This window comes from Patiria miniata, unplaced genomic scaffold (genome assembly GCF_015706575.1).
Source record: "Patiria miniata isolate m_02_andy unplaced genomic scaffold, ASM1570657v1 HiC_scaffold_25, whole genome shotgun sequence".
In the NCBI taxonomy this organism is placed as follows: Eukaryota; Metazoa; Echinodermata; class Asteroidea; order Valvatida; family Asterinidae; genus Patiria; species Patiria miniata.
The window spans coordinates 9,820,698-9,844,386 of NW_024037064.1; the positions used below are offsets into that span (position 1 = coordinate 9,820,698).

General features: G+C 40.2%; 1 protein-coding gene across 2 annotated transcripts; it reads right to left on the reverse strand.

Annotated features, from left to right (window-relative positions):
* Positions 1–4,258: 4,258 nt before the first annotated feature.
* On the reverse strand, positions 4,259–13,567 carry LOC119732775. Of its 2 annotated transcripts, none has more exons than XM_038206381.1 (6): positions 13,549–13,567; positions 13,010–13,170; positions 9,911–10,066; positions 7,125–7,380; positions 6,084–6,240; positions 4,259–4,440 (listed from the first exon to the last, which is right to left on the reverse strand). In XM_038206381.1, exons 2-5 carry the CDS (start codon positions 13,034–13,036, stop codon positions 6,218–6,220), a joined length of 462 nt encoding a protein of 153 aa, XP_038062309.1. In that variant the 5' UTR covers positions 13,037–13,170; positions 13,549–13,567; the 3' UTR covers positions 4,259–4,440; positions 6,084–6,217. The 2 variants fall into 2 exon arrangements, with proteins under 2 accessions (XP_038062309.1, XP_038062308.1); XM_038206380.1 differs by lacking the exon at positions 13,549–13,567 and adding an exon at positions 13,324–13,505.
* Between the last annotated feature and the right edge of the window lie 10,122 nt (positions 13,568–23,689).

The window sequence follows — 23,689 nt, forward strand, 5'->3', positions numbered from 1 at the left end:
GGTTCCTTCTGAATATTCAGTTTTCTGCTTTTTATTATTCATTTATTCAAATGAGGCCAGGCGGCCATTTTTTTTCTTTTTTTTAAATTGCGCAATCTAACCTTTAAATATAAGTTCCGAGAACAAATTTTCGAAGAGGCCAGTGGCCTGGCGGTCTAGCTCGCTGACCGCCAGGCGCCGGGTCCCCGGATCAAATCCAGCCGGGGACCCGGGAGGAGAATTTTTCTTCATAGCAGTGATAAATTTAAAAAAATATATAAAATAGTAGCATGGAGCAGGGTTGAACCGCGTACCTTCTGCATGCCAGCTCTCTCTTTTTCCGCTCTGCCATGGCACTTTCTTGAAAATTTATCCGGTTTTCGTAATTAAAACCCTTAGGTTGTTGGACTTAGACAATTTTTCAGCTTTGGCCAGAATTTCAGAAATCAAGGGGTACCCCTTGAAATTTTTTCAGATCTGAGGGTCTGGCTGGGAGGTTGAGAAGTTGGGAGCTGAAGGGGTTTGGAGCTGGAGGGTAGGCTTTGGGACTTTGGGCTGACTGGTTGATGGGGAACTGGACTATTAGTTGATGGGCTTCCAAATTTCTGCAAGTTGAGGGGTTGGGAATTTATATAAGTTTTGGGCTTGTTGGACTTGGACTTTTTAGAGGTAATGGGGCTGACTTAGACTTTTTTAGAGGTAATCATGGTAATGGGGCTAGACTTGGAGTTCGCAATATTATTGCTGCTTAGGATAAGTGTCTTTGGGCTTGCAGGACTTGGAGTTTATTGGGCTGGACTTAGATTTGGGAATATCATTTCTAATTACTTGGACTAAATTTTGGATTGTATACCTGGACTTCTTTTTTGAAGTTCTGCCCTGTCCTGAAAGTTCAGATCAGTCTTCGCAGCCAATCACCAGTCAGACTGGTAGTTAGCCTTTTCCTTTTTTGGAGACTGCTGCACTTGTTGATGCCTGATAAAGACCATACGTGTATATGATTGCTGGAATGCTGGTTATTAGTGGTGTGTGAGGTGGATGTAGACTTCTTAGCATGAGGGTCTTGATACAACCTGGTTGAAGGGCCTTCCTCACTTGACCGTGTAGCGTGCCGTCAGAATAAGTTTTCATGCTTCAGTGATTTTGTATGGCTCATCGCCTTCTCTTGTCAAGGTTTTTTAGAGGTCACATGATAGTCGGGTGCCGGTGAAAATATAAGAATTTTTTCTTTTTTTAAGAAGTAACGGTTCAACTTTGCAATTTTTCTGAGGTACATGTAGGCCATAATTTTTGCAATTATTAGATTTGTTTCTCATACATTTTCTAAAAAATCCATTGTCGCGCTTGAAGCAGCAATTTCAAAGAGCGTAGAAAAGTGAAGAAATGTACTCATTAAGGAATTGTGCAAGACTTTTTGGTACAATGCATGATAAATGCAAGGTTACATTTTCTACGGCTTTTGACTATATTTTGCATTTGTACACGTTTAATCGTTTTTTATAGTTACACAATTTCTCTTGAAATTTTATGGGGTTCTTAAAGACTTTATGAACAATCAATGGATACAATTTTAATTAAACTCAACAGGTATTTCCAGCGTCATCATACTTGTGTGTCATTCTTGTAACGCATTTGGAATATTTTTAGTTTCAATTGAAATTTTCACACCGAACATACTCTGTTTTTTTTTTGTTTTTTTTTTTGTCAATTGCTGTTGAAATTTAGTAGGTTTTTAAAGACATCACAGCAAATAAGTGTGTAGGTTGTTTGGCTTTTTTTGGCATAGGGCTGATTTTAATTCTGATTTTACTTTGCTCACTATTGTTTTGGCTACATTAACTGTATTGTTTGATAAATCCTGTTGAAATTTACAGACTTCACAAAAAAGTCATAATTAATCAATTGTGGAATTTTCATTTGAATAAAATGGCTATTTCTCAAGTTATCATCTGGATGAGTGTGGTTTGTTTTATTAAAGATTGACTAAGTTCTCATTGTACTTTTTTTTTTACTGAATTAACACTCTCTGATGTTAAATTTGACACTTCCTCTTCGAATTTGGGCTTTTTATAGTTTTTTATTTATTTTTTTTATTTTTTTTATTTTATTTTTTTTAATTTTTTTTATGCATGTATTCTGTCATGACCACAGCAGGATAAGTGTTCCTTACACCTCTGCACTAGGCAACAGCACTAATTTCATGTTGGTTGATGTTAAGCTGTACGAAGCAAGCCAGGCCACACTGTGGTATTTTCATAAGCCACTAATTTTTCGTAGGCCTAGACATAGTTCCTACTCTGCTTATAGGTCTCTCTCTCAAATGACGTCACTTCCTACAGATTGCCACGCGCATCAGCGTTTTGGCCGTCAATTCTTCGTGATACGCATCGGCTGCGCCATATTTCGAAGACATTCCGAGCAAACGAGCGCGTGTTAAAATATTTTGCGGACTATGCGCACATGTACCTGACACTCAGTTGTGATTTTTCAACAAAGATTGCGTCCTACGAGAGAGATCTTTTGGATAATCCGGGCCTCGTTACCACAACCAACCAACAAACAAAATTTCAATTGACTTGCGTTCTGACTGTACTTTTTCCACTAAACACACTCCATTGTGTTATATTTTATTGTTGCAAGAAAAACTATGGGAATTGTTACGCACTCCCTTTTATTCTAGATTTGTATCTGCACATGTGCACTTAATCATGCCATAGAGCTATAGTAAATTATTAGAGAGCTTTTTCATATATGAATAGGATGAAGCTTGCTGGGCGCATGCATCCATGTTTGTGCAAAAATCAAAGAAATTAGCTCAAAATGTTGTACCTGTACATGTATATTCTAAAACATTTCAAAGCTGTTAGTGTAACTTTAATTTCATTCGTCAGTGCTTTGCGCTGCACAGATTTGGGATTTTTCTCACTGTTTATCACTTTTTTGGGATTTTTTTCACTTGGGATTTAGACCACATGCCTGCATCGGAAATATATTTTAGCTACATGTACAGAAGTGCACAAAACCCAAAAATATTGATTTCATACTGGCGACAGGACTTTCACATCGATCTCGCTACATGTACATTCTTCATACTGTGTTAAGCTCGGACAACTTCGAAGTGTGCAAGGCAATGAGGAGTAAATGCTCTCATAGTTTACTACAGCTCTATGGAAATGAAATTCTAAATGATACACTACTATGATTGAGACAACAGAGGTCAAAGGTCACCCAGGTTCACTGACCTTGATGTTGTAATGTACATGTCAACAAAACATATTGTTAACCAGGGTAGCTTATCATCTTTTAACATACAAAATCAAGCAAAAAAGCAAATTCAATTTGTTAACAGTTAGGCCAAAAAAAAAAGTCTTCGGTTTCTGGTATGGAGCTTGCCCCAAAAGTGGTGCGGCAACGCGTTTTTTTTTTTTTTTTAACTAGTCAAATATCGGCTGATGACTGGCAAATGGTGACCTACTAAATTCAGTGCAAAAGGTATGGGAGCCCAGAGAGGCCACTTAAAGCTTACACTCCATCGTAACCCCATCTAAAAACACGTTAAAATTGTGCAGCAGCAGGACTCCAGTCAAACCAGTGAGTTTGGCGATTTTGAGACATCATCTTTGAAAAAAAAAAACTTCTAATTTTGCCAATGCGCATTGCTATGGCGATGCGCGTGCAGACCAGAAACTGGAGCTTTTTTTGGCTTAACATAAATGAAGTCAAATAAAAAAATGAATTGCTGTTTACAATCATCTTCCATTTCACAGAATTGTTCCTTTTTATTTTAACCAAGGCTTAATTATTTTGTTAAATTATTCTTTTCTCGTAATTATACCATTAACAAATTCTTTCGGGCAAGTAAGGCAACAAACCCACAGACAAATACACGCATAGACCGCTGGGTCCTATTCAGAACTACAGTAGCATTTAGTGATTTTATACCAAGCGCCCGACTAAAATCAAAACGAACAAATTCACCTCTTGATATATAGGGTTTTTGCATACACTTGAAGAGTTCCAGTCAAACATGTAACAAGAAATTATGAAGTTAGTTTTTGATTGTAAACAAATCCATTGTGAACTAAATACGAGTTTACAACTTTTGCGTAATACAGCCCTTACCAAAATAATTTATAAATTGTATTTCAATGTATGTACCATATTAAGCATTTTGGCGCATTGAACCAGCACTGCGTAGTTATGCACGCTGTCAACAAACAATTTGCCATATAACCAAATCACACTTTCAAGTGCCTGACTGGCGGTCTATGCGTCTATTTGTCTGTGAAAAAACCCCAGATAGCATTATGGCGCCCTCTATGGCTGCTGGACATCTAAGAAAAATTATTAACTTAACTATCTCTTGTGGATGCTGCGGCTGTGATGAACAGCGCCCTCTATAGGAATGGAAGGAGAGGTGTCGTCATGTCACATGACCGGCTGGCTTTATGCTCCCCAAACCTGGGAAAATGGAAGACAAAATTGCAAATTAATAAATTTATGTTAAAAACATGAGGATTGTTTTGTTGGGTGACTGGGGGTGTAGTTCTGATACCAACTACATGCAATGATGTGAAAATATTATTTCAGAACGCGTAGTTTGTGTCCAACTATTTTAGGCCCCCCCCCCCCCCCCCCGGGGGAAATGGGAATGGAAAATACTATTGAACAGTTAGGATCGTTTTCGTTCCATTCCGCGGATTTAGCTTGCAAATGCCGGTGTGTGTGTTAAACGTTGCGAAAAGCGTGTGTTGTTCGTAAGAGCCAGTAGCTTCAGAGTTGGGTTCAAACGTTTTGTGAAAGGGTGGTTTGGAAGAGAGAAATACATTTCCCACAAATTTTTAACAGTAATCAAATGACAAGGATCTGTATGTTAGTTAAAGAAAACAAATGTTGATTGGCTTCAAATTGTAAAATGGGAGGAATATTATCGCTCGGTAAAATCTGGACTTAAACGTCCAGATTTTACCTGGCGTTAATATACCTCCCATTCCACTCCGAGCCACTCAATATTTGTATATTTCTGAGCAGGTACTTTAGACCTCTTAACGTTTAACAACTGCAAAACTTGGGCATTCACTACATCAGGAATATATTGCGCCTGGCCTAAAGAAGGATTTTGCAGGAACTACTCAAGGAATTTAAGTTTAGAAATAATGACAGGTTTAAAAAGTCTCCCAATTGCTGCAGCTAGTAACAATGCACATATATATGAAAGCGGCTGATAGACACGTGTTACTGACGACCACGTGAGGCATTCTGGCAAAATGAGACAGAACTGGGCAGAAGTTGAAATGGGGATTTGCAGGTATTAGGCAAAAGAATAAAATTCTCCTTACAATACTGTTTACTTTCAATAGGAAATTCTGTTGACAAGTTATGGCCCCCCAACAAAGTCTCGGTTTCTGGTATGTGCGCGCGTTGCCGTAGCCATGCGCGGTGGCAATATGAAAAGTTTTTTTCAATAAAAGATGATGTCTCAATACCGCCAAACTCACTGGTTTGACTAGAATCCTGCAGCTGCACAATTTTCACGTGTTTTTAGATGGGGTTATGATCAAGAATAAGCTTTATGTGGCCTCTCCCGACTCCCATATACATGTATTTGCACTAAGTTTAGTCGGGCACCATTTGCAGTCATCTGCCGACATTTGAAGCAAAAAAGACAGGTAAAAAAAAAAAAAAAAGCCGCGTCGCCGCTCCACTTTTTGGGCAAGCTCCATACCAGAAACCGGAGACTATTTTTTTTTTGGCCTATGGATCTCTTTAAACTTTGCTTTTATCGACATGTAAAAAAAGCAAAATACTGAGAAAAAGGCCTGGCTGTAAAAACTTCGAGTTTTGTATTCACGAAAATGAACGATGCCAATTATCTTATCTTAAAAACTCTTGTATTCCATGATTTTTAGACTACCTGTTTTGCTTACTTATACGAATATCACTCTGAAAATCAGCAAAACAACCCAAAAAATCCCCCTATCATTTGTTTCTTGCATTTTTCCTCCACTACGGCCTGTGCTCAGTTGCGTCTCATTTTGCCAGAATGCCTCACATATATAGCCTGATAATATTGACACGGACTTAAGCTTTGAGACAGGACCCACCTTTGGATTGGTGCCATGAACGTTGCATGGCGGCTACAGGGTTCCAGACCGTTCCTGCCATTCCATGAGCTGTCACCCCTCCCCCATCTCCCATGGCCATGGTATGATGCATGCCAGACATTGGCTCATGTTGCTCACCAAACCGGCTGACAGGTGTCTGTAGGAAATAACCAGGGGAATAAAGTTAGAGCTCGCAAGCATGATGACATTTCAGTAACGTCTTGAGATACACAATTAAGGTACATCAAGGCACATGAGGTTTTCATTTCTTTATTTGATTTTCTCAATGATCGCTGCTCAGTTTTTGCTGGTCCAAGAGCGCCAGCCTACAGTCCTCTTTGTACCCCATGGCTCGACTCACTGTCACTTGTGAGCTGGGCAGTGCTGTTGTATAGGATTACCCTGTAACACCAATTAATGGACTAAATCAATTGAATAGGACTGTGTGTACTCTGGACCCGAAATGTGTTTTTTTTTTTAACTGTTTCCAAGTCCTGAACTCATGCAGATTGCAATGGATGAAGTGGGGGGGGGGGGAGCAGGGGTAAGATGCTTACCAGGTATTTGGAAGCCATCCTCTCTTGACAGTGTCTAGATGGAAGAAGTTAGCCTGGTATGTCTTCTTAGTTGCTACTTAAGATCCACTGTCACTGCTGCTTCCTTGGGGGGGGGGGAAGGGAATTCAGAAGACAAAGAAGTTTTTTAAGGAAAACATTCTCTTGGATGGATGACAACTAACATTTTGCTAATCCACATGTGCTGTGTGTCATTTGGGTTTGAAAATCACAGTAGTTTCTTTTTAAATTCAATTTTCCTGGCCTGAACGTAAATGTAATCATATCCCTGAGTTGATTTTTTACAGCATGTTTTAATCAAGAAGGATGCTTTGGCTATAATTCCTTCAATTAGGATTTTTAAGTACCAGTATACTGAGCCAAGACAATCTGGGACTATTTCACATTGCTCTTATCTTGATGCTCCAGATATAGTCAGTTTTTATGCCTCTTATGAAAGTGTGGGTACATCTAAAACTGAGCTTACCTGGTGTATAAGCCCAGATGCTACTCCCTGGTGAACCAACAGGGTAACCCAGATCACTGACAGGTACAACAACAAAGCTGACAGGTGTCTTGCGTTGCCCTCGACTATGCTCATTGCTGATTGGAATTGGTAAGCGACGATCTTGACCAATGGCTGCTGGAGGCGGGGCCCTGAGACTGGTCAGTTGCCATGGTGACCAGACCGAGCACAGTGGTTGCTGAACGAAGATGAGCATCGCTGGATATGAATGAGCCGTCTACAATGAAATTGAATGTAGAAAAAATACAATCAAACTTAATGAGAAACATATGAGTACAGCTGTAGTTTTAGGCCACAACGAAGTCCGTTTCCCAGTGAACCTCAGCACCTAGACCAGCCAACCTGTCCCTATATGCAAGAGTTTGTTTTAAAGAATTGAAGCTTTTTTAAACAAATGTGCCATTTTTTGTTCAAATTTGCTGTTTTTTTGTCAAATAACCATAATTTTTTTGCAGAATTCTGCCAGAAATCTGCCAAAAAAATCTATTCTGTCAAATTTTCTGTCAAACTCGTTTTTTAACAAAAATTCTGTCAAAGTTAGCCTAAAATCGGCTAAAACGGTCACCCTGGCGCCGAGTGCAATTGGCACGCACCCCACATTACTGCCTCCATCCCCCAGCCAAACTTTGATCCTTCCCGAGTATGCCTAGCCTACGTAAAGCTCGTTAACTGATAGTTAAAACAAAAGCTATCGGCACGTGCGGGTCGACCAGAGGCCTAATAATCATATTGGGTTCACGGCGTCTGTAAAGTGTTTCGTATGTCTGATCGATCCCAGCAGGGAAACAAGTCTGAGGGAAACAGATTTGGTCCCTCAATTTCACGATTCCAGTTGAGATTATTATTATATTATTATTATTTCCTTAAATACTGATGTCTGATCCCAGCAGGAACACAAGTCTGAGGGAAACAGGCTTGGTCCCTCAATTTCACGATTCGAGTTGAGCTTATTATTATATTTATTATTATTTCCTTAAATACTGATGTCTGATCCCAGCAGGGAAACAAGTCTGAGGGAAACAGGCTTGGTCCCTCAATTTCACGATTCGAGTTGAGATTATTATTATATTTATTATTATTTCCTTAAATACTGATGTCTGATGATCGATCCCAGCAGGAACACAAGTCTGAGGGAAACAGGCTTGGTCCCTCAATTTCACGATTCGAGTTGAGCTTATTATTATATTTATTATTATTTCCTTTAATACTGTTCCACAAACTTATAACAATAGGCGGCCTTTCTGATTTTACACATACAACTTCCCCATATTAATTACAAGCAAAGCACTGAGGTAAAGGCTATGTATGCCTTTTAAATTCTTTCCTTGCTTATCTTTTATTTATATTATATTTGTTATTTGAATTTTTCCCTGTTTAATATTATAAAATCATTGGAACACTAGCATTTCCGTGGTGCAAACATTAAATTCAGCTAAATGCTTCAGTTTATCAGGCTTCGGGCATGACATTGTTTTTAGCCTCTTGTAATAACAGTTTCGGTTCTAATTCTGTGCTGATTTTTCAACTTTGATTATAGACCTGTCCTGTGACGCGGCCGAAGAAGGGGGGGGGGGTGGGCTTGGGGAGGGAAGGGGAGGGGGGGGGGGGGGGGAAGGAAGGGGGAGGGAAGGGGGGAGAGGGAAAGGAGAAATTTGACCCCTAATAATTTAGACCTGCTTTCATAGATACCCAAGTTTTTACTTTGCCTGCCCCCCCCCCCCCTCTTGAAAATATCCTAGTGACGCCTGTGGGCCTGTTTGATTTTACATAAAATGCTTCAATGCTGCTTAAATACTACTTTCCCATGCCCGTTATTTGATGTACATGTACATGTGTGATACGCAGGTTGGTTTGATGTGATTGACAGCATTCAAGTTTGAACTAAAAAAGAATATACATAAAAAACAACAACAGTAGTAGAATATCTGTTAAGACAATTGTATTCGTTGATTGTTTGTGGCATGCATGGCTGGCTTTATTTTTACGAGGTAGGCTGAGGTAGGGTTTCTTTGCCGATAACTATCCTCAAAAGTTTCCAAAGCTTAACTTTTTTTTTAATTCAACTGCAATTCACTTTCTACGCTTAAAATTTTGTCAGTGAAAAGCGGAATTCACAATAAATTAACATTTATAGCAGTTTTTGATGCTGCGTTCTAAATAGGGTAGCACTACGATAGGCCGACTTTTAATTTTATGGAGGGCAGGTGTCCGGTGAAAAAAACTTGTCTAACTTTCAGCATGGAAGGAAGAAATGTTTGGGCACCCCTCCATTGTAACCTCAAGCCCCCCCCCCCCCCCCCCGGTTGAAATGAGGATTTGCAGGTATTAGGAAACAGAATAAAATTCTCCTTACAATACTGTTTAACTTCAATAAGACATTCTGTTGACAAGTTATGATTCACTTTAAACTTCGCTTTTATCGACATATCACAAAAGCAAAATGCCGAGAAAAGGACCTAGCTGTATTAAAGGTTCAAGATTTGTATTCACGAAAATGAAAGATGGCAATTACCTTTCCTTAAAAACTCTTGTATTCCATGAATTTTAGACATGTTTTCACTTACTTACCAATGTCAAAACATCTGAAAATCGGCCCCGAACCAAAATCACCCCTTTCATTTTTTTTGCATTTTCCCTTCACTATAACCTGTGCCCAGTTCTGTCTCATTTTACCAGAATTCCTCACAAAACACGTATAGCCCGAAAAAATTGATATGGACTTAATTAAGCTTTGAGACAGGACCCACCTTTGGATCGGTGCCATGAAGTTGCATAGCAGCTACGGGGTTCCAGACCGCTCCTGCCATTCCATGAGCTGTCACTGCTCCCCCATCTCCCATGGCCATGTTATGATGCATGCCAGACATTGGCTCATGTTGTTCACCAAACCGGCTAACAGGTGTCTGTCGGAAATAACCAGGGGAATAAAGTTAGAGCTCGCAAGAGAGAGATATATAGATATAGAGATATATAGCAGTAGCTACATGTACTTTTGTAACAATGTTTCACATTGTGGCTGGGAGGCTTTTTACAAAAATGGCTAAAGTTGTTTTAGTTTTAAATTGGCCCAAATTGGCAGAAACACACGGCTGTTACCATGGGCACGTGTGGTCTATCGGTAGAGCACAGGATTCATGATCGTAAGGTTGTGGGTTCGAGCCCCGCCGTGGCCATGTGTGTTTTGCCCTTAAGTAAGGCGCTTTACCTCAATTACTTCTCTAAATGAATGGGAAGGTAACAGACTCGCTGTGGAGGAGGTGTGGCGATCCCCCCACAGCAGCATATGAGTCTGGCCCAATTGCTAACAATCGAGATGGGCACTCTGTTCCTGTGAACACAGGTTCGTCCCCTTTACCTTTACTTTTTGTTGTAACCATTGCAATTGGTCTGATTAGAATTTAAAATGTCTTTTTGGTATTAAGCTCACATACATGATGCATGACATGTAACAGCTTTTTTCCCCATATGATACATGTAACCTGCCGAAAATAGATATTAACACTCAGGGGCGGTTGTATGTACGGGGGGGGGGGGGGGGGGGGGGGGGGGGGCTAGGGGGGGCAGTAGCCCCAAAAAATTGTCTAGCCCCCCCCAAAATAAATTCCGTACAAAACAAATTGCATTAGCAAAAAGAAGGATTGTGATGTACATGCAAACGGCCTCCCCCTAAAGAAGAAATAGCCGTGACAAGGGTGCATTAGTTAATATAGTGTGAATGATTTGAGGATTTCATTGGCGCTCCCCATTGAAAATATGGCATGAGCCCTCTCCCTCCCCCCCCCCCCCCCCCCCCCCCCCCCCCCCCCCCCCCCCCCCCCCCCCCCCCCCCCCCCCCCCCCCACCACCTATTGATTTTTTGGAGGCCTAAGTGTCTGGAAAAAATAACCGGTCAACAATTCAGCACGCCTCCCTGAAAAATTTTTGGATCCACCGTGCTAGCCCCCCCCCCAAAAAAAATATGGTTCTAGAACCCCGCCTGCAAACACTATTTTGGTTATTTGCTTACTCCTCAAGTCCCTTCCTCCCACAAAACATACAATTTTTGACTGTCCATGGATAATGTATCGGGCTTTGCTTTGGAACCGGGTACCCAAGTACCCGACAGCTGATGTCAGGAACTGGTTCCAATTATGGAATCGAGTACCCATAATTAACTTAACATATACTAACTTATCAATGTCTCAGGCAATGAAAAAGAAATATTTTGAATGTCATTTATGGGAAATTTTCAAATTGAAAACCAGGCTACAGTGAAAAATGAAACAGATTCACGTTTTTGATGCTTGTGAAAATGCAAATTTACACTGTGAAGCTAAAAAGCTCTCTGTACACACTTGTATCTTGCTGTATTGACACCCCGATATGGTAGTATTATCGTGCAGACCTTCATGAACAATGCGAACAGCAACTTCCGAGAGAAACATTTTGGGGTAAGATTTCTTTAACGGGAACCCATTTTTTTTTCAATAGGGTACCTGATTCTTGTACTACCCGTAAATGCACACGTACATTTACCCTATAACAGTATAATAATGTACCTAAGGAAACTCCATTACTGTAAGAAAAATTGCCAATTACATGTGCATATGTACAGTGGACAGTCGCTATATCGAACACTGTTATTCGGCTATACCGAATGTAGCTGCAAGTTGTGAAATTTGATTTGGGTTTAATCACAGTTGTTATTTCAAAGTGTTTTCTTACTTTGTAATTTGAGATCACGCATATACCTTTGATTGGGAAATAAGTTTGTTGCGGTAACATTGTTTGGGTTCTTGTGTACTTTCGTTATAGCGCCCTTTTTTGATATCGTACATTTGTGAGGTCAAAGTTGAAACACTTTATGATTCTGATGATTCATAAATAATTGCCATGTACCAAATTTATCTCCCCAAATAATGTGAAATTATTAAGGTTCCTCAGTCCCAAATGTTGTAGATTCGGATTCCAACACAATCGGTAAACTTTATATTGTTTTATTCAATTTACTGTATTCTGAGTGATTTGAGATTATTTGCACCTTTTGTAAGTGAAGTTTTCAAAGTTTTGGGGCGATAACTTACATGAGCATAATGAATGCAATTATGTCAAGTGAAGGCTCAAACACATTTATTTGGTTGATGAATCTGAACAGTTTTAAGGTTTCCTGTAATTGTTACAAAAGTTAAGTATTATAATATTTGTTATATTACAGTGAACCCGCACCACAAGCACCAAATGCAGCCCCACCATACTACTAGCTGCCTCATCAGTACAAGGGTGCGTGCAGATGGGGGGGGGGTTGCCAAAAATTATTAATCGTGGCCGGTGCATGCATAGAACAACTAAATATGAAGGTACCCTAAAAATTCCATGACTGTAGGTTTAGGGGTTTTGGAATTATCGGCTAATTAATTATTGCACCAATGGTAATTCTGCTTTGTGTACACTAAATAACCCATGGTCGGAATGTTATGTTATTGGCATCAAAAGATGCGTAAGACGTACTCGAGGCTAAACAATCAGGAAAGCTGGAGTCAGGACAACAATTTTAGCAAGGGTATCGCCGAAAAAGTTGAGGGGGGGGGGCTGATTCTGCCCCCACCCCTTTGCCCTTAATACTGGGTTCATAATAGGGTTAACTGTCCAAAAATACATATCATGTGCCTTGCAGTGAACAATATTTGACCTATTATTATCTTTTTGATGTTGTTTTCCTCTTACATGTAAAAGGGATGTTTCTCCAAACAATTAAGAAAAAACTATAACAGCATGCAGTTTTCATCTTGCTTCATATCTCTCATGTCCCACTTCTGGTTTCCCACTCTCATGTCCCAATATTGTGACATTACACTAGTAATACCTACCCTGGTACCGTAGTCATGTTCATCCATTTCCCTGAGCGTGCACTGGCTACGACCTCCCCGAAGCCCTTCTGAATGGTGGGGATCTCAGACGGCATTGGGGGGACTAACTCCACACGGGCGTAGTACCAGAACTTGGATAGTCTGGGCCGAGTCCAATGCATCTATGAAGAGAGAAGAAGGCAACAACAAAAAGGGTAGTTTTGGGAGATGTATAGCCATGTACAAAAGTGATTATGGTTAAGATTTCACTGTCTCTTTTGTACTACGCAGTTGCCAGCTGAGTTTTTCTACATGTGTATGTCATGTACATGTACATGTATGTGGTCGATTACTCCTTATCATTTGACCACACTTATGTGGTTGATTTTCCCACTGGACCAGTGGACCGAGGCCAGTTATTTTGGTGCTGGTCTTGCAGCATGAAAACAATACAAGTCCGGTGGTCTAGTGCTTGTTCCGGAACATTTGCAAAATGTTCATCTTCATCTTATTCCAATGAATTTGTACAAAAAATAAAAGTGAAAAATCAGGTCCCTAACCCAGCTCAATCCTAGTCCATGTAGCCACTGTCTATTACATAATAACACTAACAGATTCACTGATTAATTAGGCAAGACCCCGCCTCTTGACCTTACAGGCAGGCAACTGGCAATTTAGAAAAAAAAAGAGGAAACTCCTAACCACACAACATCATTTTGTACAGTGTTTTTCAATTTGTAATGGCATTCATTTCTTCTTCTTTTTTTTGCTTTTGGCATTTACTAGATCTTTATTGTCATACATCATTACTATAAAGTTGTGTCCCGAAGACTGCATGATGACATCATGTATCAAATTACATGCAATTAAAGATCAATCCTCCTGCTGTTCAAGTAGTCACAAACAGTCACAAACTTCACTTCCACTTACCCTTTGAAGGGTGTTTTGTGAGGGGGGGGGGGGCTCGGATAATTTACAAAGGAGAATAGTTACTCGCGGATTACAATACTTCCTTGGTGTTTTTGTGTATTTTGTGTGTGTGTGTGTGTGTGTGTTTTTTTTGGGGGGGGGGGGGGGCTCAGATAATTCTTAGAGGTGCCACAGCTGTTTTGACAGCGCTAGGGATCATGATAGTTAGCAAGCAATGTTAGTCAAGGGGGGGGGGGCGGTACCATCTGTTTGTGGGGTGCTGTTCAAAACCGACCGATATTCACACTAACGGACAATATATGGGGATATTCAGGGCGGTATGTGCGTCAAATTACAAAAAAATAGGCACCCCAACGGCCGCTGGCACAAAAAGGGCACCAATTTTTTTTTTTTAATAAGGCACTTGTTCAGAAAAAAAAGGACACTTCTTAATAAAAAAGGGCACTCCTACAAAAATTGGGGGGGGGGGTTAAGCGCCGGGGAAAAAGGGCATTTCAATGGAAAAGGGAATACTGCACTGCATGTCAGACCCAGCTTCTCCCCCCCCCCCCCAGCGCAACATGGGCGAATTGTCACTGACATGCGCAAATACTTAACACCAGATCAAAGCCACACCGCCCCCCCCTCTCCCTTGCCAAACCAGAATACGCCCCGTGTAGACAGATAAAGACTGTTCTTAACAGAACAAAAAACACTTAGCAAAGTTGATAATAAGCAGGACAAGTTCTTCTCAGAACTACTATCTTCTAAGCAGTAGTTATTACCACATGGTGTTACCGCAAACAGAAAAGATACAGATAAAGAATGCTTAGTACTGATGAGAACCCAAAATCTATTTGGGTCGTCTGCAGGCCAGTGATGGACACACTGGTGCAGCCACTGATCCCGTAAATGCATAGGATGTGTGGACCCCCTCCCCCACCCCACAAAGGGAGGTCCATGCCCCTGCGTTCACCCCCCCCCCCTCCCTAAAATCTTGAATTACGCCAAAGCAGTATATCAGTTGCCTTCAGTGCCAACCAGCGGCGTCTCTTACAGGCTATATACATGTATAGGTCTACCTACATGTAACTTCTCCTTAACCATTTTTTTTTTGAGGAAATAGAATTCCACAAAAATTCGAACAATAATCGGCAGTCTTTTTAATTTCCCCGTTTTACTTCTTCATTTTAATTAACCGCAAAGCAATAGATAATTGTTATTTCATATGCATTTGGCAAATATTCCTTGTTTATCCTTTTGTATTTTTTGGGGTCTATCTTTTCCTGGTTAAACTAACTTCAAAACATTGATTACTTATCGGCTGGAAAGAAATGAAAATATAATTATTTTACAAAGGAAACATTCTTGTTATTTTCATTGTTTGAATTTGTTTTAAAGTTAACAACGAAAGGGGAAGTAAATTTCATTATTTATCAGTGAAAGTCGCATGCATGTTTTACCTCATTGAGTTGCGGAGGTTTTTTCCTGTCCTGTTAGAGCCCTATTAAAAACATTAAACTGTACGAGGAAGTGAAAATATTTAGTTCAATGAACCTAGTTGTTTAACAAAGCTGTCAGTACTGGTATATAAAATATTGTATAAGAGGGTTCTTCCTCTTGAGAACTCATTAAAGCTGCTTTGGGTTACTACGATGACAAGCATGTCCTTATAACAATGGCGTCTTTCAACTTGATCGTTGTGGTATGGCTGGCTTTATTTTTACGAGGTAGGTATTTTTTTCCTTTCAATTTTTTTTTTTTTTTTTGGGGGGGGATTCATTGCCGATTGCTATCCACGAAAGATTCCTCAGCCTAAATGTCTTCACGATACCTTTTAAATACATGTTCTGAAAATGTGATTGATTTCCCTTTACTCGTACTATTAATTAATTCATAAAAAAGAGGACTTCACACAAACCTATCAGATAATAGCGTATACATGTACAGTACTTTTAATTATGGAATACATGTAGCTTTGGGTTACCATTTCAATGGCTAGATTAACAAAGGAAAAAATTCTCCTGGGTACTGTTGATTTATCTGTGGACCTACCTCTGTACCCAAGGGCGGATCCAGAACACAATGTTTTTGGGGGCCAAAAGAAAAAAAATCCCCCCCCCCCAAAAAAAAAGGGGGTCAAAAACAGCTACGGTATGGGGTTCGGGGCCCGCTTAAGGATCCCGACCCTTTTTTAAAAATTTTAAACGCTCTGTGGTGCGATCCGAGGCAATTTCTGACCACTTTAACCATTTTTTTCGAGCAAAAGATGGTGGTGAACCCAGTGGCTGCCGTTTTTACGACGTCACTTAAAAAAAGAAGGTTTTTTTCGGGGGGGGGGGCATGACCCCGTGCCCCCCCCCCCCCCCGGTCCGCCCATATGTCTGGTCTGTACCTTGAAGAATATTGACTATTAAATGCAGTGGCGTAGCAAGGTCGTTTTTATCAGACAAATCTAATTCTGAAACTTATGGTTTGTAACTTGCGACGTTGTGCCCGAAACCATCGGCAACCGATGACCTGCTAGTCATGTGATGGACGGCTAGTATTAAATGCCTTGAATTGTCCGGTCAACAAAAATGGTGAGATACACTTCATCTAATGCATTGGACCGGCCGAGCAAGGCATTCCCTGCCGTCTACCCCGAGTGACGGTGCTACAAGCCAACATGGTCTTTTGAAACGATGCGGTATAGTGTACTCATGCCTTTTCTGGGTACAAGTAATCATGCAGAATTGCCTACCGCCATGAGTGAACGCAAAAGTGCAAAGGGGAACAAAAATAAAAACGGGCATTTTAGAGAAATAAAGACTTCTTACCTAAGCAAAAATGTTTTAATCTTGACCAAATTTTTGAGAAAGGTAATGTATATTTTGATGCCATTATATATAGCCTGTGAGTAATCTCTGGTTCTGACTCAGCTGAACAGCTTCAAAACTTTTTTTCAGCATACCATGGACAGAAGTATATATGGGATCTTTTAGCAAAACGTGCATAACTTTCAATCTTTGCCAAGATTAATTTTTCTTCACGAGTGGAAGACCAAGCTGTTTCATTGCTGTATCCATTTTTTTAAAGAGGAAATTATGATTGATCCATGTAGTTTTCTTCTTGATGCATCCTGTATTCAAATACTTTTCCCATACACAGCAAAATATGCGGGCTTTGTCCAAGTGCTTAGGAAAAACAATGACGTACATACATGTAGTCAGGGATGTGTTATAAATGAAAATTGAAATCACATGAGACGTCATCATATGAGTTTTCATTAAAATTTCCATTTTTATTATCTTATTTGCATATCGCACGTACGAAACAAGCTCAAATCATCTTTTAAGGGTTTGGAAGGTCACAGATACATGCACAACAATTTGACAAGGGGGGGGGTGGTTCATCGTCATCGATTTTTAAAACACATTAAGGAACGTCTGATCGTCTTAAAACGTTATGGGTTGTTAGATTATTCGTGGTGGGTAGGCAACAGAACTAGTAATAAGTATGCAATTTAAAAAATGACGTCATTATGACGTCAGTAATCGAATTTTTCTAAAACTTTAAACTTTAAATTTTTTCTACTCTCCAAACAAGACTTACAATATAATCCCATTGTTTTTAAACTGGCACAAACAAAGCGCCTATAGTAAAGATTGTCCTAAAAAAGTGACGTCACGATGACGCCATCATTGGTCATGTGACGTTATCATAATGGTGCATGTATTTAACGAACCGTGCGTCCGATTGGGTAGAAGGTAGCAGACCAGTAAATAAACTTCCATAGAGCCCAATGGTAAATGCTCCCACTTCAAAAATTCGGGAAAAATACTCACAACTCTCCAAGGTGTTCGAGACACACATTAAATTAAAGCTTATTTCATCATCTTTCATTTTCTTTTCAATTTTCGGGGGGTCAACTGATGACTTTTAGGAGAAAGTTCCATCTGAAGATGATCACCCCTGAAAATAGTCCTGAAGCCCATCGCCATTTTGAAAAACGATGCCTACACTCCATTGCAAAATAGAGCGCTTTTAGGGTCCAAATTACATCAAAATTACACAGAACTGCAAGCTCCCGGTCCTGTGCACGGCTTCCACCCATATTTTTTACAAAGTCTCAAGTTCATGGCCCACAGCATGCTCAAATACCGAAGTTTTGAGGGCATGCAAATCGTGATTTGGCCGGCGCAGGCAATTTCGGACCGATTTACTGGTCTGCACCCTATAAGAAGCGAGGTTTTGAAAAATTTCCCCAAACCACTTGTACGGCACGAGGAAGGATGGATGACTCATATTTCATCAAAAAATTGCAAGAAAAAAAAATTTCTGACTGCGATTTCTGGCCTGAAAACAAGCCCTCTGTTTGCGGCTACCTTACTGCAGGGCGCCCCCAACGGGCGTTAATTGCGTTTTTGCTCCTTCCGACCCCAAATTACCCCCCCCCCCCCACCTTGTTCGCTCGAAATTGCTGTGATCGGACGACGGTCCATCGGCCCTATTCAGATTTTGGGCGCATTGTTGCGGAACCGCCATTGGTGACCCCTTTTGAAACGCTGCCCCCCCCCCCCCCCCCCCCCACAGGTTCCGCCCCCTGAAAAAAAAAAAACACTCGGCAAACATTTGACAACAAACGATGGAAGGCGCCATTTTGAAACTATAAAGAAGCGAGGTTTTGAAAAATTTCCCCAAACCACTTGTACGGCACGAGGAAGGATGGATGACTCATATTTCATCAAAAAATTGCAAGAAAAAAATTTCTGACTGCGATTTCTGGCCTGAAAACAAGCCCTCTGTTTGCGGTAACCTTACTGCAGGGCGCCCCCAACGGGCGTTAATTGCGTTTTTGCTCCTTCCGACCCCAAATTATCCCCCCCCCCCTTGTTCGCTCGAAATTGCTGTGATCGGACGACGGTCCATCGGCCCTATTCAGATTTTGGGCGCATTTGTTGCGGAACCGCCATTGGTGACCCCTTTTGAAACGCTGCCCCCCCCCCAGGTTCCGCCCCCTGAAAAAAAAAAAAACACTCGGCAAACATTTGACAACAAATGATGGAAGGCGCCATTTTGAAACTATAATAGGTAGCAGACCAGTAAATAAACTTCCATAGACCCCAATGGTAAATGCTCCCACTTCAAAAATTCGGGAAAAATACTCACAACTCTCCAAGGTGTTCGAGACACATCAAATTAAAGCTTATTTCATCATCTTTCATTTTCTTTTCAATTTTTGGGGGGTCAACTGATGACTTTTAGGAGAAATTTCCATCTGAAGATGATCACCCCTGAAAATAGTCCTGAAGCCCATCGCCATTTTGAAAAACGATGCCTACACTCCATTGCAAAATAGAGCGCTTTTAGGGTCCAAATTACATCAAAATTACACAGAACTGCAAGCTCCCAGTCCTGTGCACGGCTTCCACCCATATTTTTTTACAAACTCTCAAGTTCATGGCCCACAGCATGCTCAAATACTGGCAATTTCGGCGCAGGCAATTTCGGCGCAGGCAATTTCGGCGCAGGCAATTTCGGCGCAGGCAATTTCGGCGCAGGCAATTTCGGCGCAGGCAATTTCGGCGCAGGCAATTTCGGACCGATTTACTGGTCTGCACCCAGAAACGGTTCCACTACAAAGTGGCGGTGGTGGGTCGGTTAACTTGTCAACAAACAAACCGCCTGCAGGCCTATTAGGTTAGTGATTCCCAGAGAGCGGGAGTTTAAAAACAGTCTTCTTCGGTTTAATGATTTGATTTATACCGGCGATAATATGCCATCCCACCTGTTTTACGTTTTTGTGACGGGGAAGCAATTCAAGCAAACACATTTTCTGTGTTTTTTCCCACACTTCATCAGTCACTATTATTTCTTTTCTATGTATTCACTCTTCTGCTAATAATGGTAACAAATTTATTATTCGTTGTCAGCGTTTCTTGTACTAATGAAAGTATCGATTTCAAGCTTAACATTTTTTGGTTCGAAATCAATGCCTTACTGATCATTGTATTAGTTTTGTTCTTCAAGAATGTCCAATCATCCACCTCATCCAGATTTTTTTCCTGGTTGGATGGTAGAGATGGTATAATCCGTGACCGAACCAGGCCATATTTCATGTTTTTGTGCCGTTTGTATGCCAGAATATGTTGGGTCTCGAAGAGTGCATTTAGATATTAATTTTCGCTTATCAAATGCTAGTGTTTCATATGGGCCGGCTTGAGTGCTGGGTGTTTTATTTGTGGGCGTAGCAGGGTAGTACAAAAACAAGCGGGATCTTTTTATTGGTTTCACTTCGCTTAGAGTTCAGGAGAGTCTCGCCTTTTTGAGGAAGGGCTAAATCTCTTTGTTGTATCAACGTTTTTCAAGTTTTTCTCTAAAGAATTCAACCTTATCCTCAAGATGTTTTGAATGTGTGCATATACGGTCAACGGTCATATCTCGCTACTTCTCCCTTAATCAAGCTGCCAAACACTGACTCAGGGTGGGCTGAATCTCGAGCAAGATACTGAAATATATGCGGGGTTATTTTGGGGTGGCTACTCAAGTATCCCGGTTCCCTTTTTGTGTGTGTGTGAAGCATTCGCCTTTGTAGATGACGAGGTTGAGAAAGGTGAGACAAAACAATGTGTGAAGTCATGATGACGTCATCATTTTTAATCCCAAAAACTGTTTAGTCCGATCTTCATAAAAGTTCGTGGGGTAGGTAGATAATAGTAATACTATGCAAAGTCCAAAAATGACGTCACGATTACGTCATGAAATGATTTTCAATAAATGTTAAATCTTTTAGAAGTTTATTAAATGTGCATATTTCAAAGTCCTACATCTAGAGACAACACTTGCCAACAGTCATGAAACTTGCTCCAAAATTTATTTCAAACTGGCTGCACATGCACGTAAAAAAAGTCAACTCTTTAAAAGTGCAGAAAAGCAATATTTTCTGTTTCTGGAAAAAACAAAGACCATCAGTTTTTGTTACTTTTTTCAGTTGGGGCAGACTTCAGCTGTACCTTCGAGAACGGGTTTTGTGGTTGGAGACAATCCACAGAAGACAGGTCGGACTGGGTGCTGCGTCAGGGGTCAACTCCTTCCTCTTACACCGGACCAAATTTCGACAGGACGTTTGGCAGTGAGTGTTTGGAACTCGTGATATTTTGTTAATATACATTGTTATCGTGTTCTAACGTTTTCTCACGAGGGCGACCCTGAAAGTCGAGTGTACACTAACTTTAATTGACGCATAGTGACATACAAATATTTTGACTACATTTTAAAGACTTTACCAGGTTCGATTCTATAAATAAGCTTTGATATGATTTAACACAAACCTTGCCTTTACTAAAAGTCATCCTCGCGATTTGTTACATTAAAAACGATTTAAAAAACAATATAAACGATATACACGAAGAGGCAATGATTAATTTTAAGAGTGCTTTGAATTATGCACTTATTTTACACGTAAGCTGAACTTGGCTAGAATAAGATCCTTGTCTTGTAATGTACTCAATCATGTCCAAAAAAGAAAACCATTTAAAAAAAGGTCGAAGAGTTTAGGAACATAACTGACAGTAGAGTTTCAGCTTGCCACTATAATGAAATTGAACGATCGGGGCATCTAACTGAATGATTAGATAACCTGATTTTTTTCCATTTCAATTCAATGCCCATCACCACATTAGCCGATTCCCAAAACTAGGACGAATCAGAATGCTACGCTTCACCATATACGAAATCTATTTGTTTTAATTGGAATTCAATTAGAGTTAAAAATGAGACGAAATTAAATTATCTTTGCATAAAAAGACAGTGGTGTTAAAGAAACTTATATTATGTGTCTTGCTCCAAATAACTTCAAAGCAAAGTTATTTGGAACATTCGCTCTTTTTTTAAGCATGCACATATTCAACAGCAAGGGCATTTCATTTTACCGTGGTTTTGTTATAAGAAAAGTATTATGCCGACCATTTTTATACTAGTAAAACTAGTATAACAATGGAATGCTATTGAACTTCCTATAAGTTTATTCTTAAATTTTTTTTAGAGTGCAGAAGAAAGCGTCGTAGGTTTCAAAATTTGGGATGATGCCCCTGGAACTCATCCTAGACCAAACTTGGGCACGCTTTCACCAAATCCCTGTTCATATCTCCCCGTTTCCTAAAAGATAAATCCGCCCCTGTTTCTTTTTGATACTGTATAAAAATACATCCTCTATACAGATACGAGTGGCCGATATATCTATTATGAAGCAACCAATAGGCAAAGCGGCAACAATGCTATACTTGTCAGCCCTGTCGTTTCGCCAAGTAGAGAACAGCCGAGAAGCAAGTGGTGTTTTAGTTTCTGGTACAATATGTTTGGAAGCGCCATGGGTAAGGATTTCAAACCTTTTGTAGAATCGATTTTTGAAACGGCTGGTTTCTGATTAATTGGACGTGAATACTTTTTTTTTTAAATACTAGAAATGTACTTTGTATCTCATTAAACTTTAAACCAACATATTTCCACCAATAAGGGGTGTTTGGATGCCTTTCTGATTTTATGCTAGTGTAAATGCCCACATTCGTGAGCAAAATAGTAAGAGAATCAGAAAGTCCGAACTCCAATGTTTTAGTGGCTTAAAGGGACACTGGGTCCTAGAACAGCCCAGTTGGGCTACAAAACGCGCTTTGAACGAAATGATGTTAATCTGAAAGAACATTTAAAAGAAGGATATAAACATCCACACAACTATCCTTGTTATTCCTGTATTATGCGTGCGTGAACGAATTTCGGGGTCCACTTTTGCAACCTCAAATATTCGAGCTGTTTGATGCCAGTTGTGATTTCATCCGTAAAAGTGTTCGCCTTTTGCGGCCGTGTAAGAAACCATATTTTGTGCGTTGGTGATTGGTCATAGATCACCGCGCGCTGTTCGCGAGCGCGGTGCATGCTGTTTATAAACATATCGTACGTACATTGACTGAAAGTGAAAACGACAAGAAAAGCGTATTCGTACTCCGTTGTGTCCGATGTAAACACGCGAGGTTTTTTCGTCTTTTCTCGGGAACGGTAAGACATTAGGTTGGTTTCCTTTGAACCAGATGTTTGAAATAGGATAAGTAAACGATCCAAAACATGAAATTTTCGGGGATTTCAGGTCCTAGTGCCCCTTTAACCTAAGAAGAGGCTTCTGATGGTGTTGCTTCCTGTCTGATGACCTGGGTATTGCCTCGACTGATGAGCGATGTTATTTAAGTAATCAAAGCTAACTGTCGGCCGGGTTGACGTCTAGGCTTTGATTTGTAAGAATTGTACAATCAAAGTAATTTTCATCAAATTGCTAGTGAGAAATTTAACCCAGCACTGTTATTCAGTAGTCAAGCTGTCATTATGATAGGCCTAGCGTCAGACCAACTTACCATTTGCGTATTGTTTTTTGTTTGTTTTGTGGATCAACCGGTAAACATGTGTGCTGGTGTCTTTGTGAATCATTAGTAAGGCCATTACGTGGATTCAAATTCGAAATGATTTTGTTTTGTTTTGTTTGGAATATTCAGTGTACATGTGTTGTGCGTAGGACGTTTTAAATCTTTTGTGTGGCTTTTTCCAAATAGTTGCGGAAAAGTTGCGGAAAGTTGATAGATGAGATTTTGGATACATGGAGAAGTTTTCGATTCTTTTGACTAGGAACATTGGCAGGAAGCTTTGATAAGATTTGTTATTTGCAAAGAATTGCATATGCAGTAAAACTGTAAGCATTTCGGCCTTTGTAAAGCTAAAAACTATTCATAGCTTATTGGCAATGTGGCAACTGGTAACCATTAAAAT

Coding starts and splice junctions, on each gene's coding strand:
- LOC119732775 (XM_038206381.1), bottom strand. CDS start 13,036: ATGGATGAACATGACTACGGTACCAGG. Junction 10,067..13,009: donor AACATGACTACGGTACCAGG/GTAGGTATTACT, acceptor TATTTCCGACAG/ACACCTGTTAGCCGGTTTGG. Junction 6,241..7,124: donor CATCTGGGCTTATACACCAG/GTAAGCTCAGTT, acceptor TATTTCCTACAG/ACACCTGTCAGCCGGTTTGG.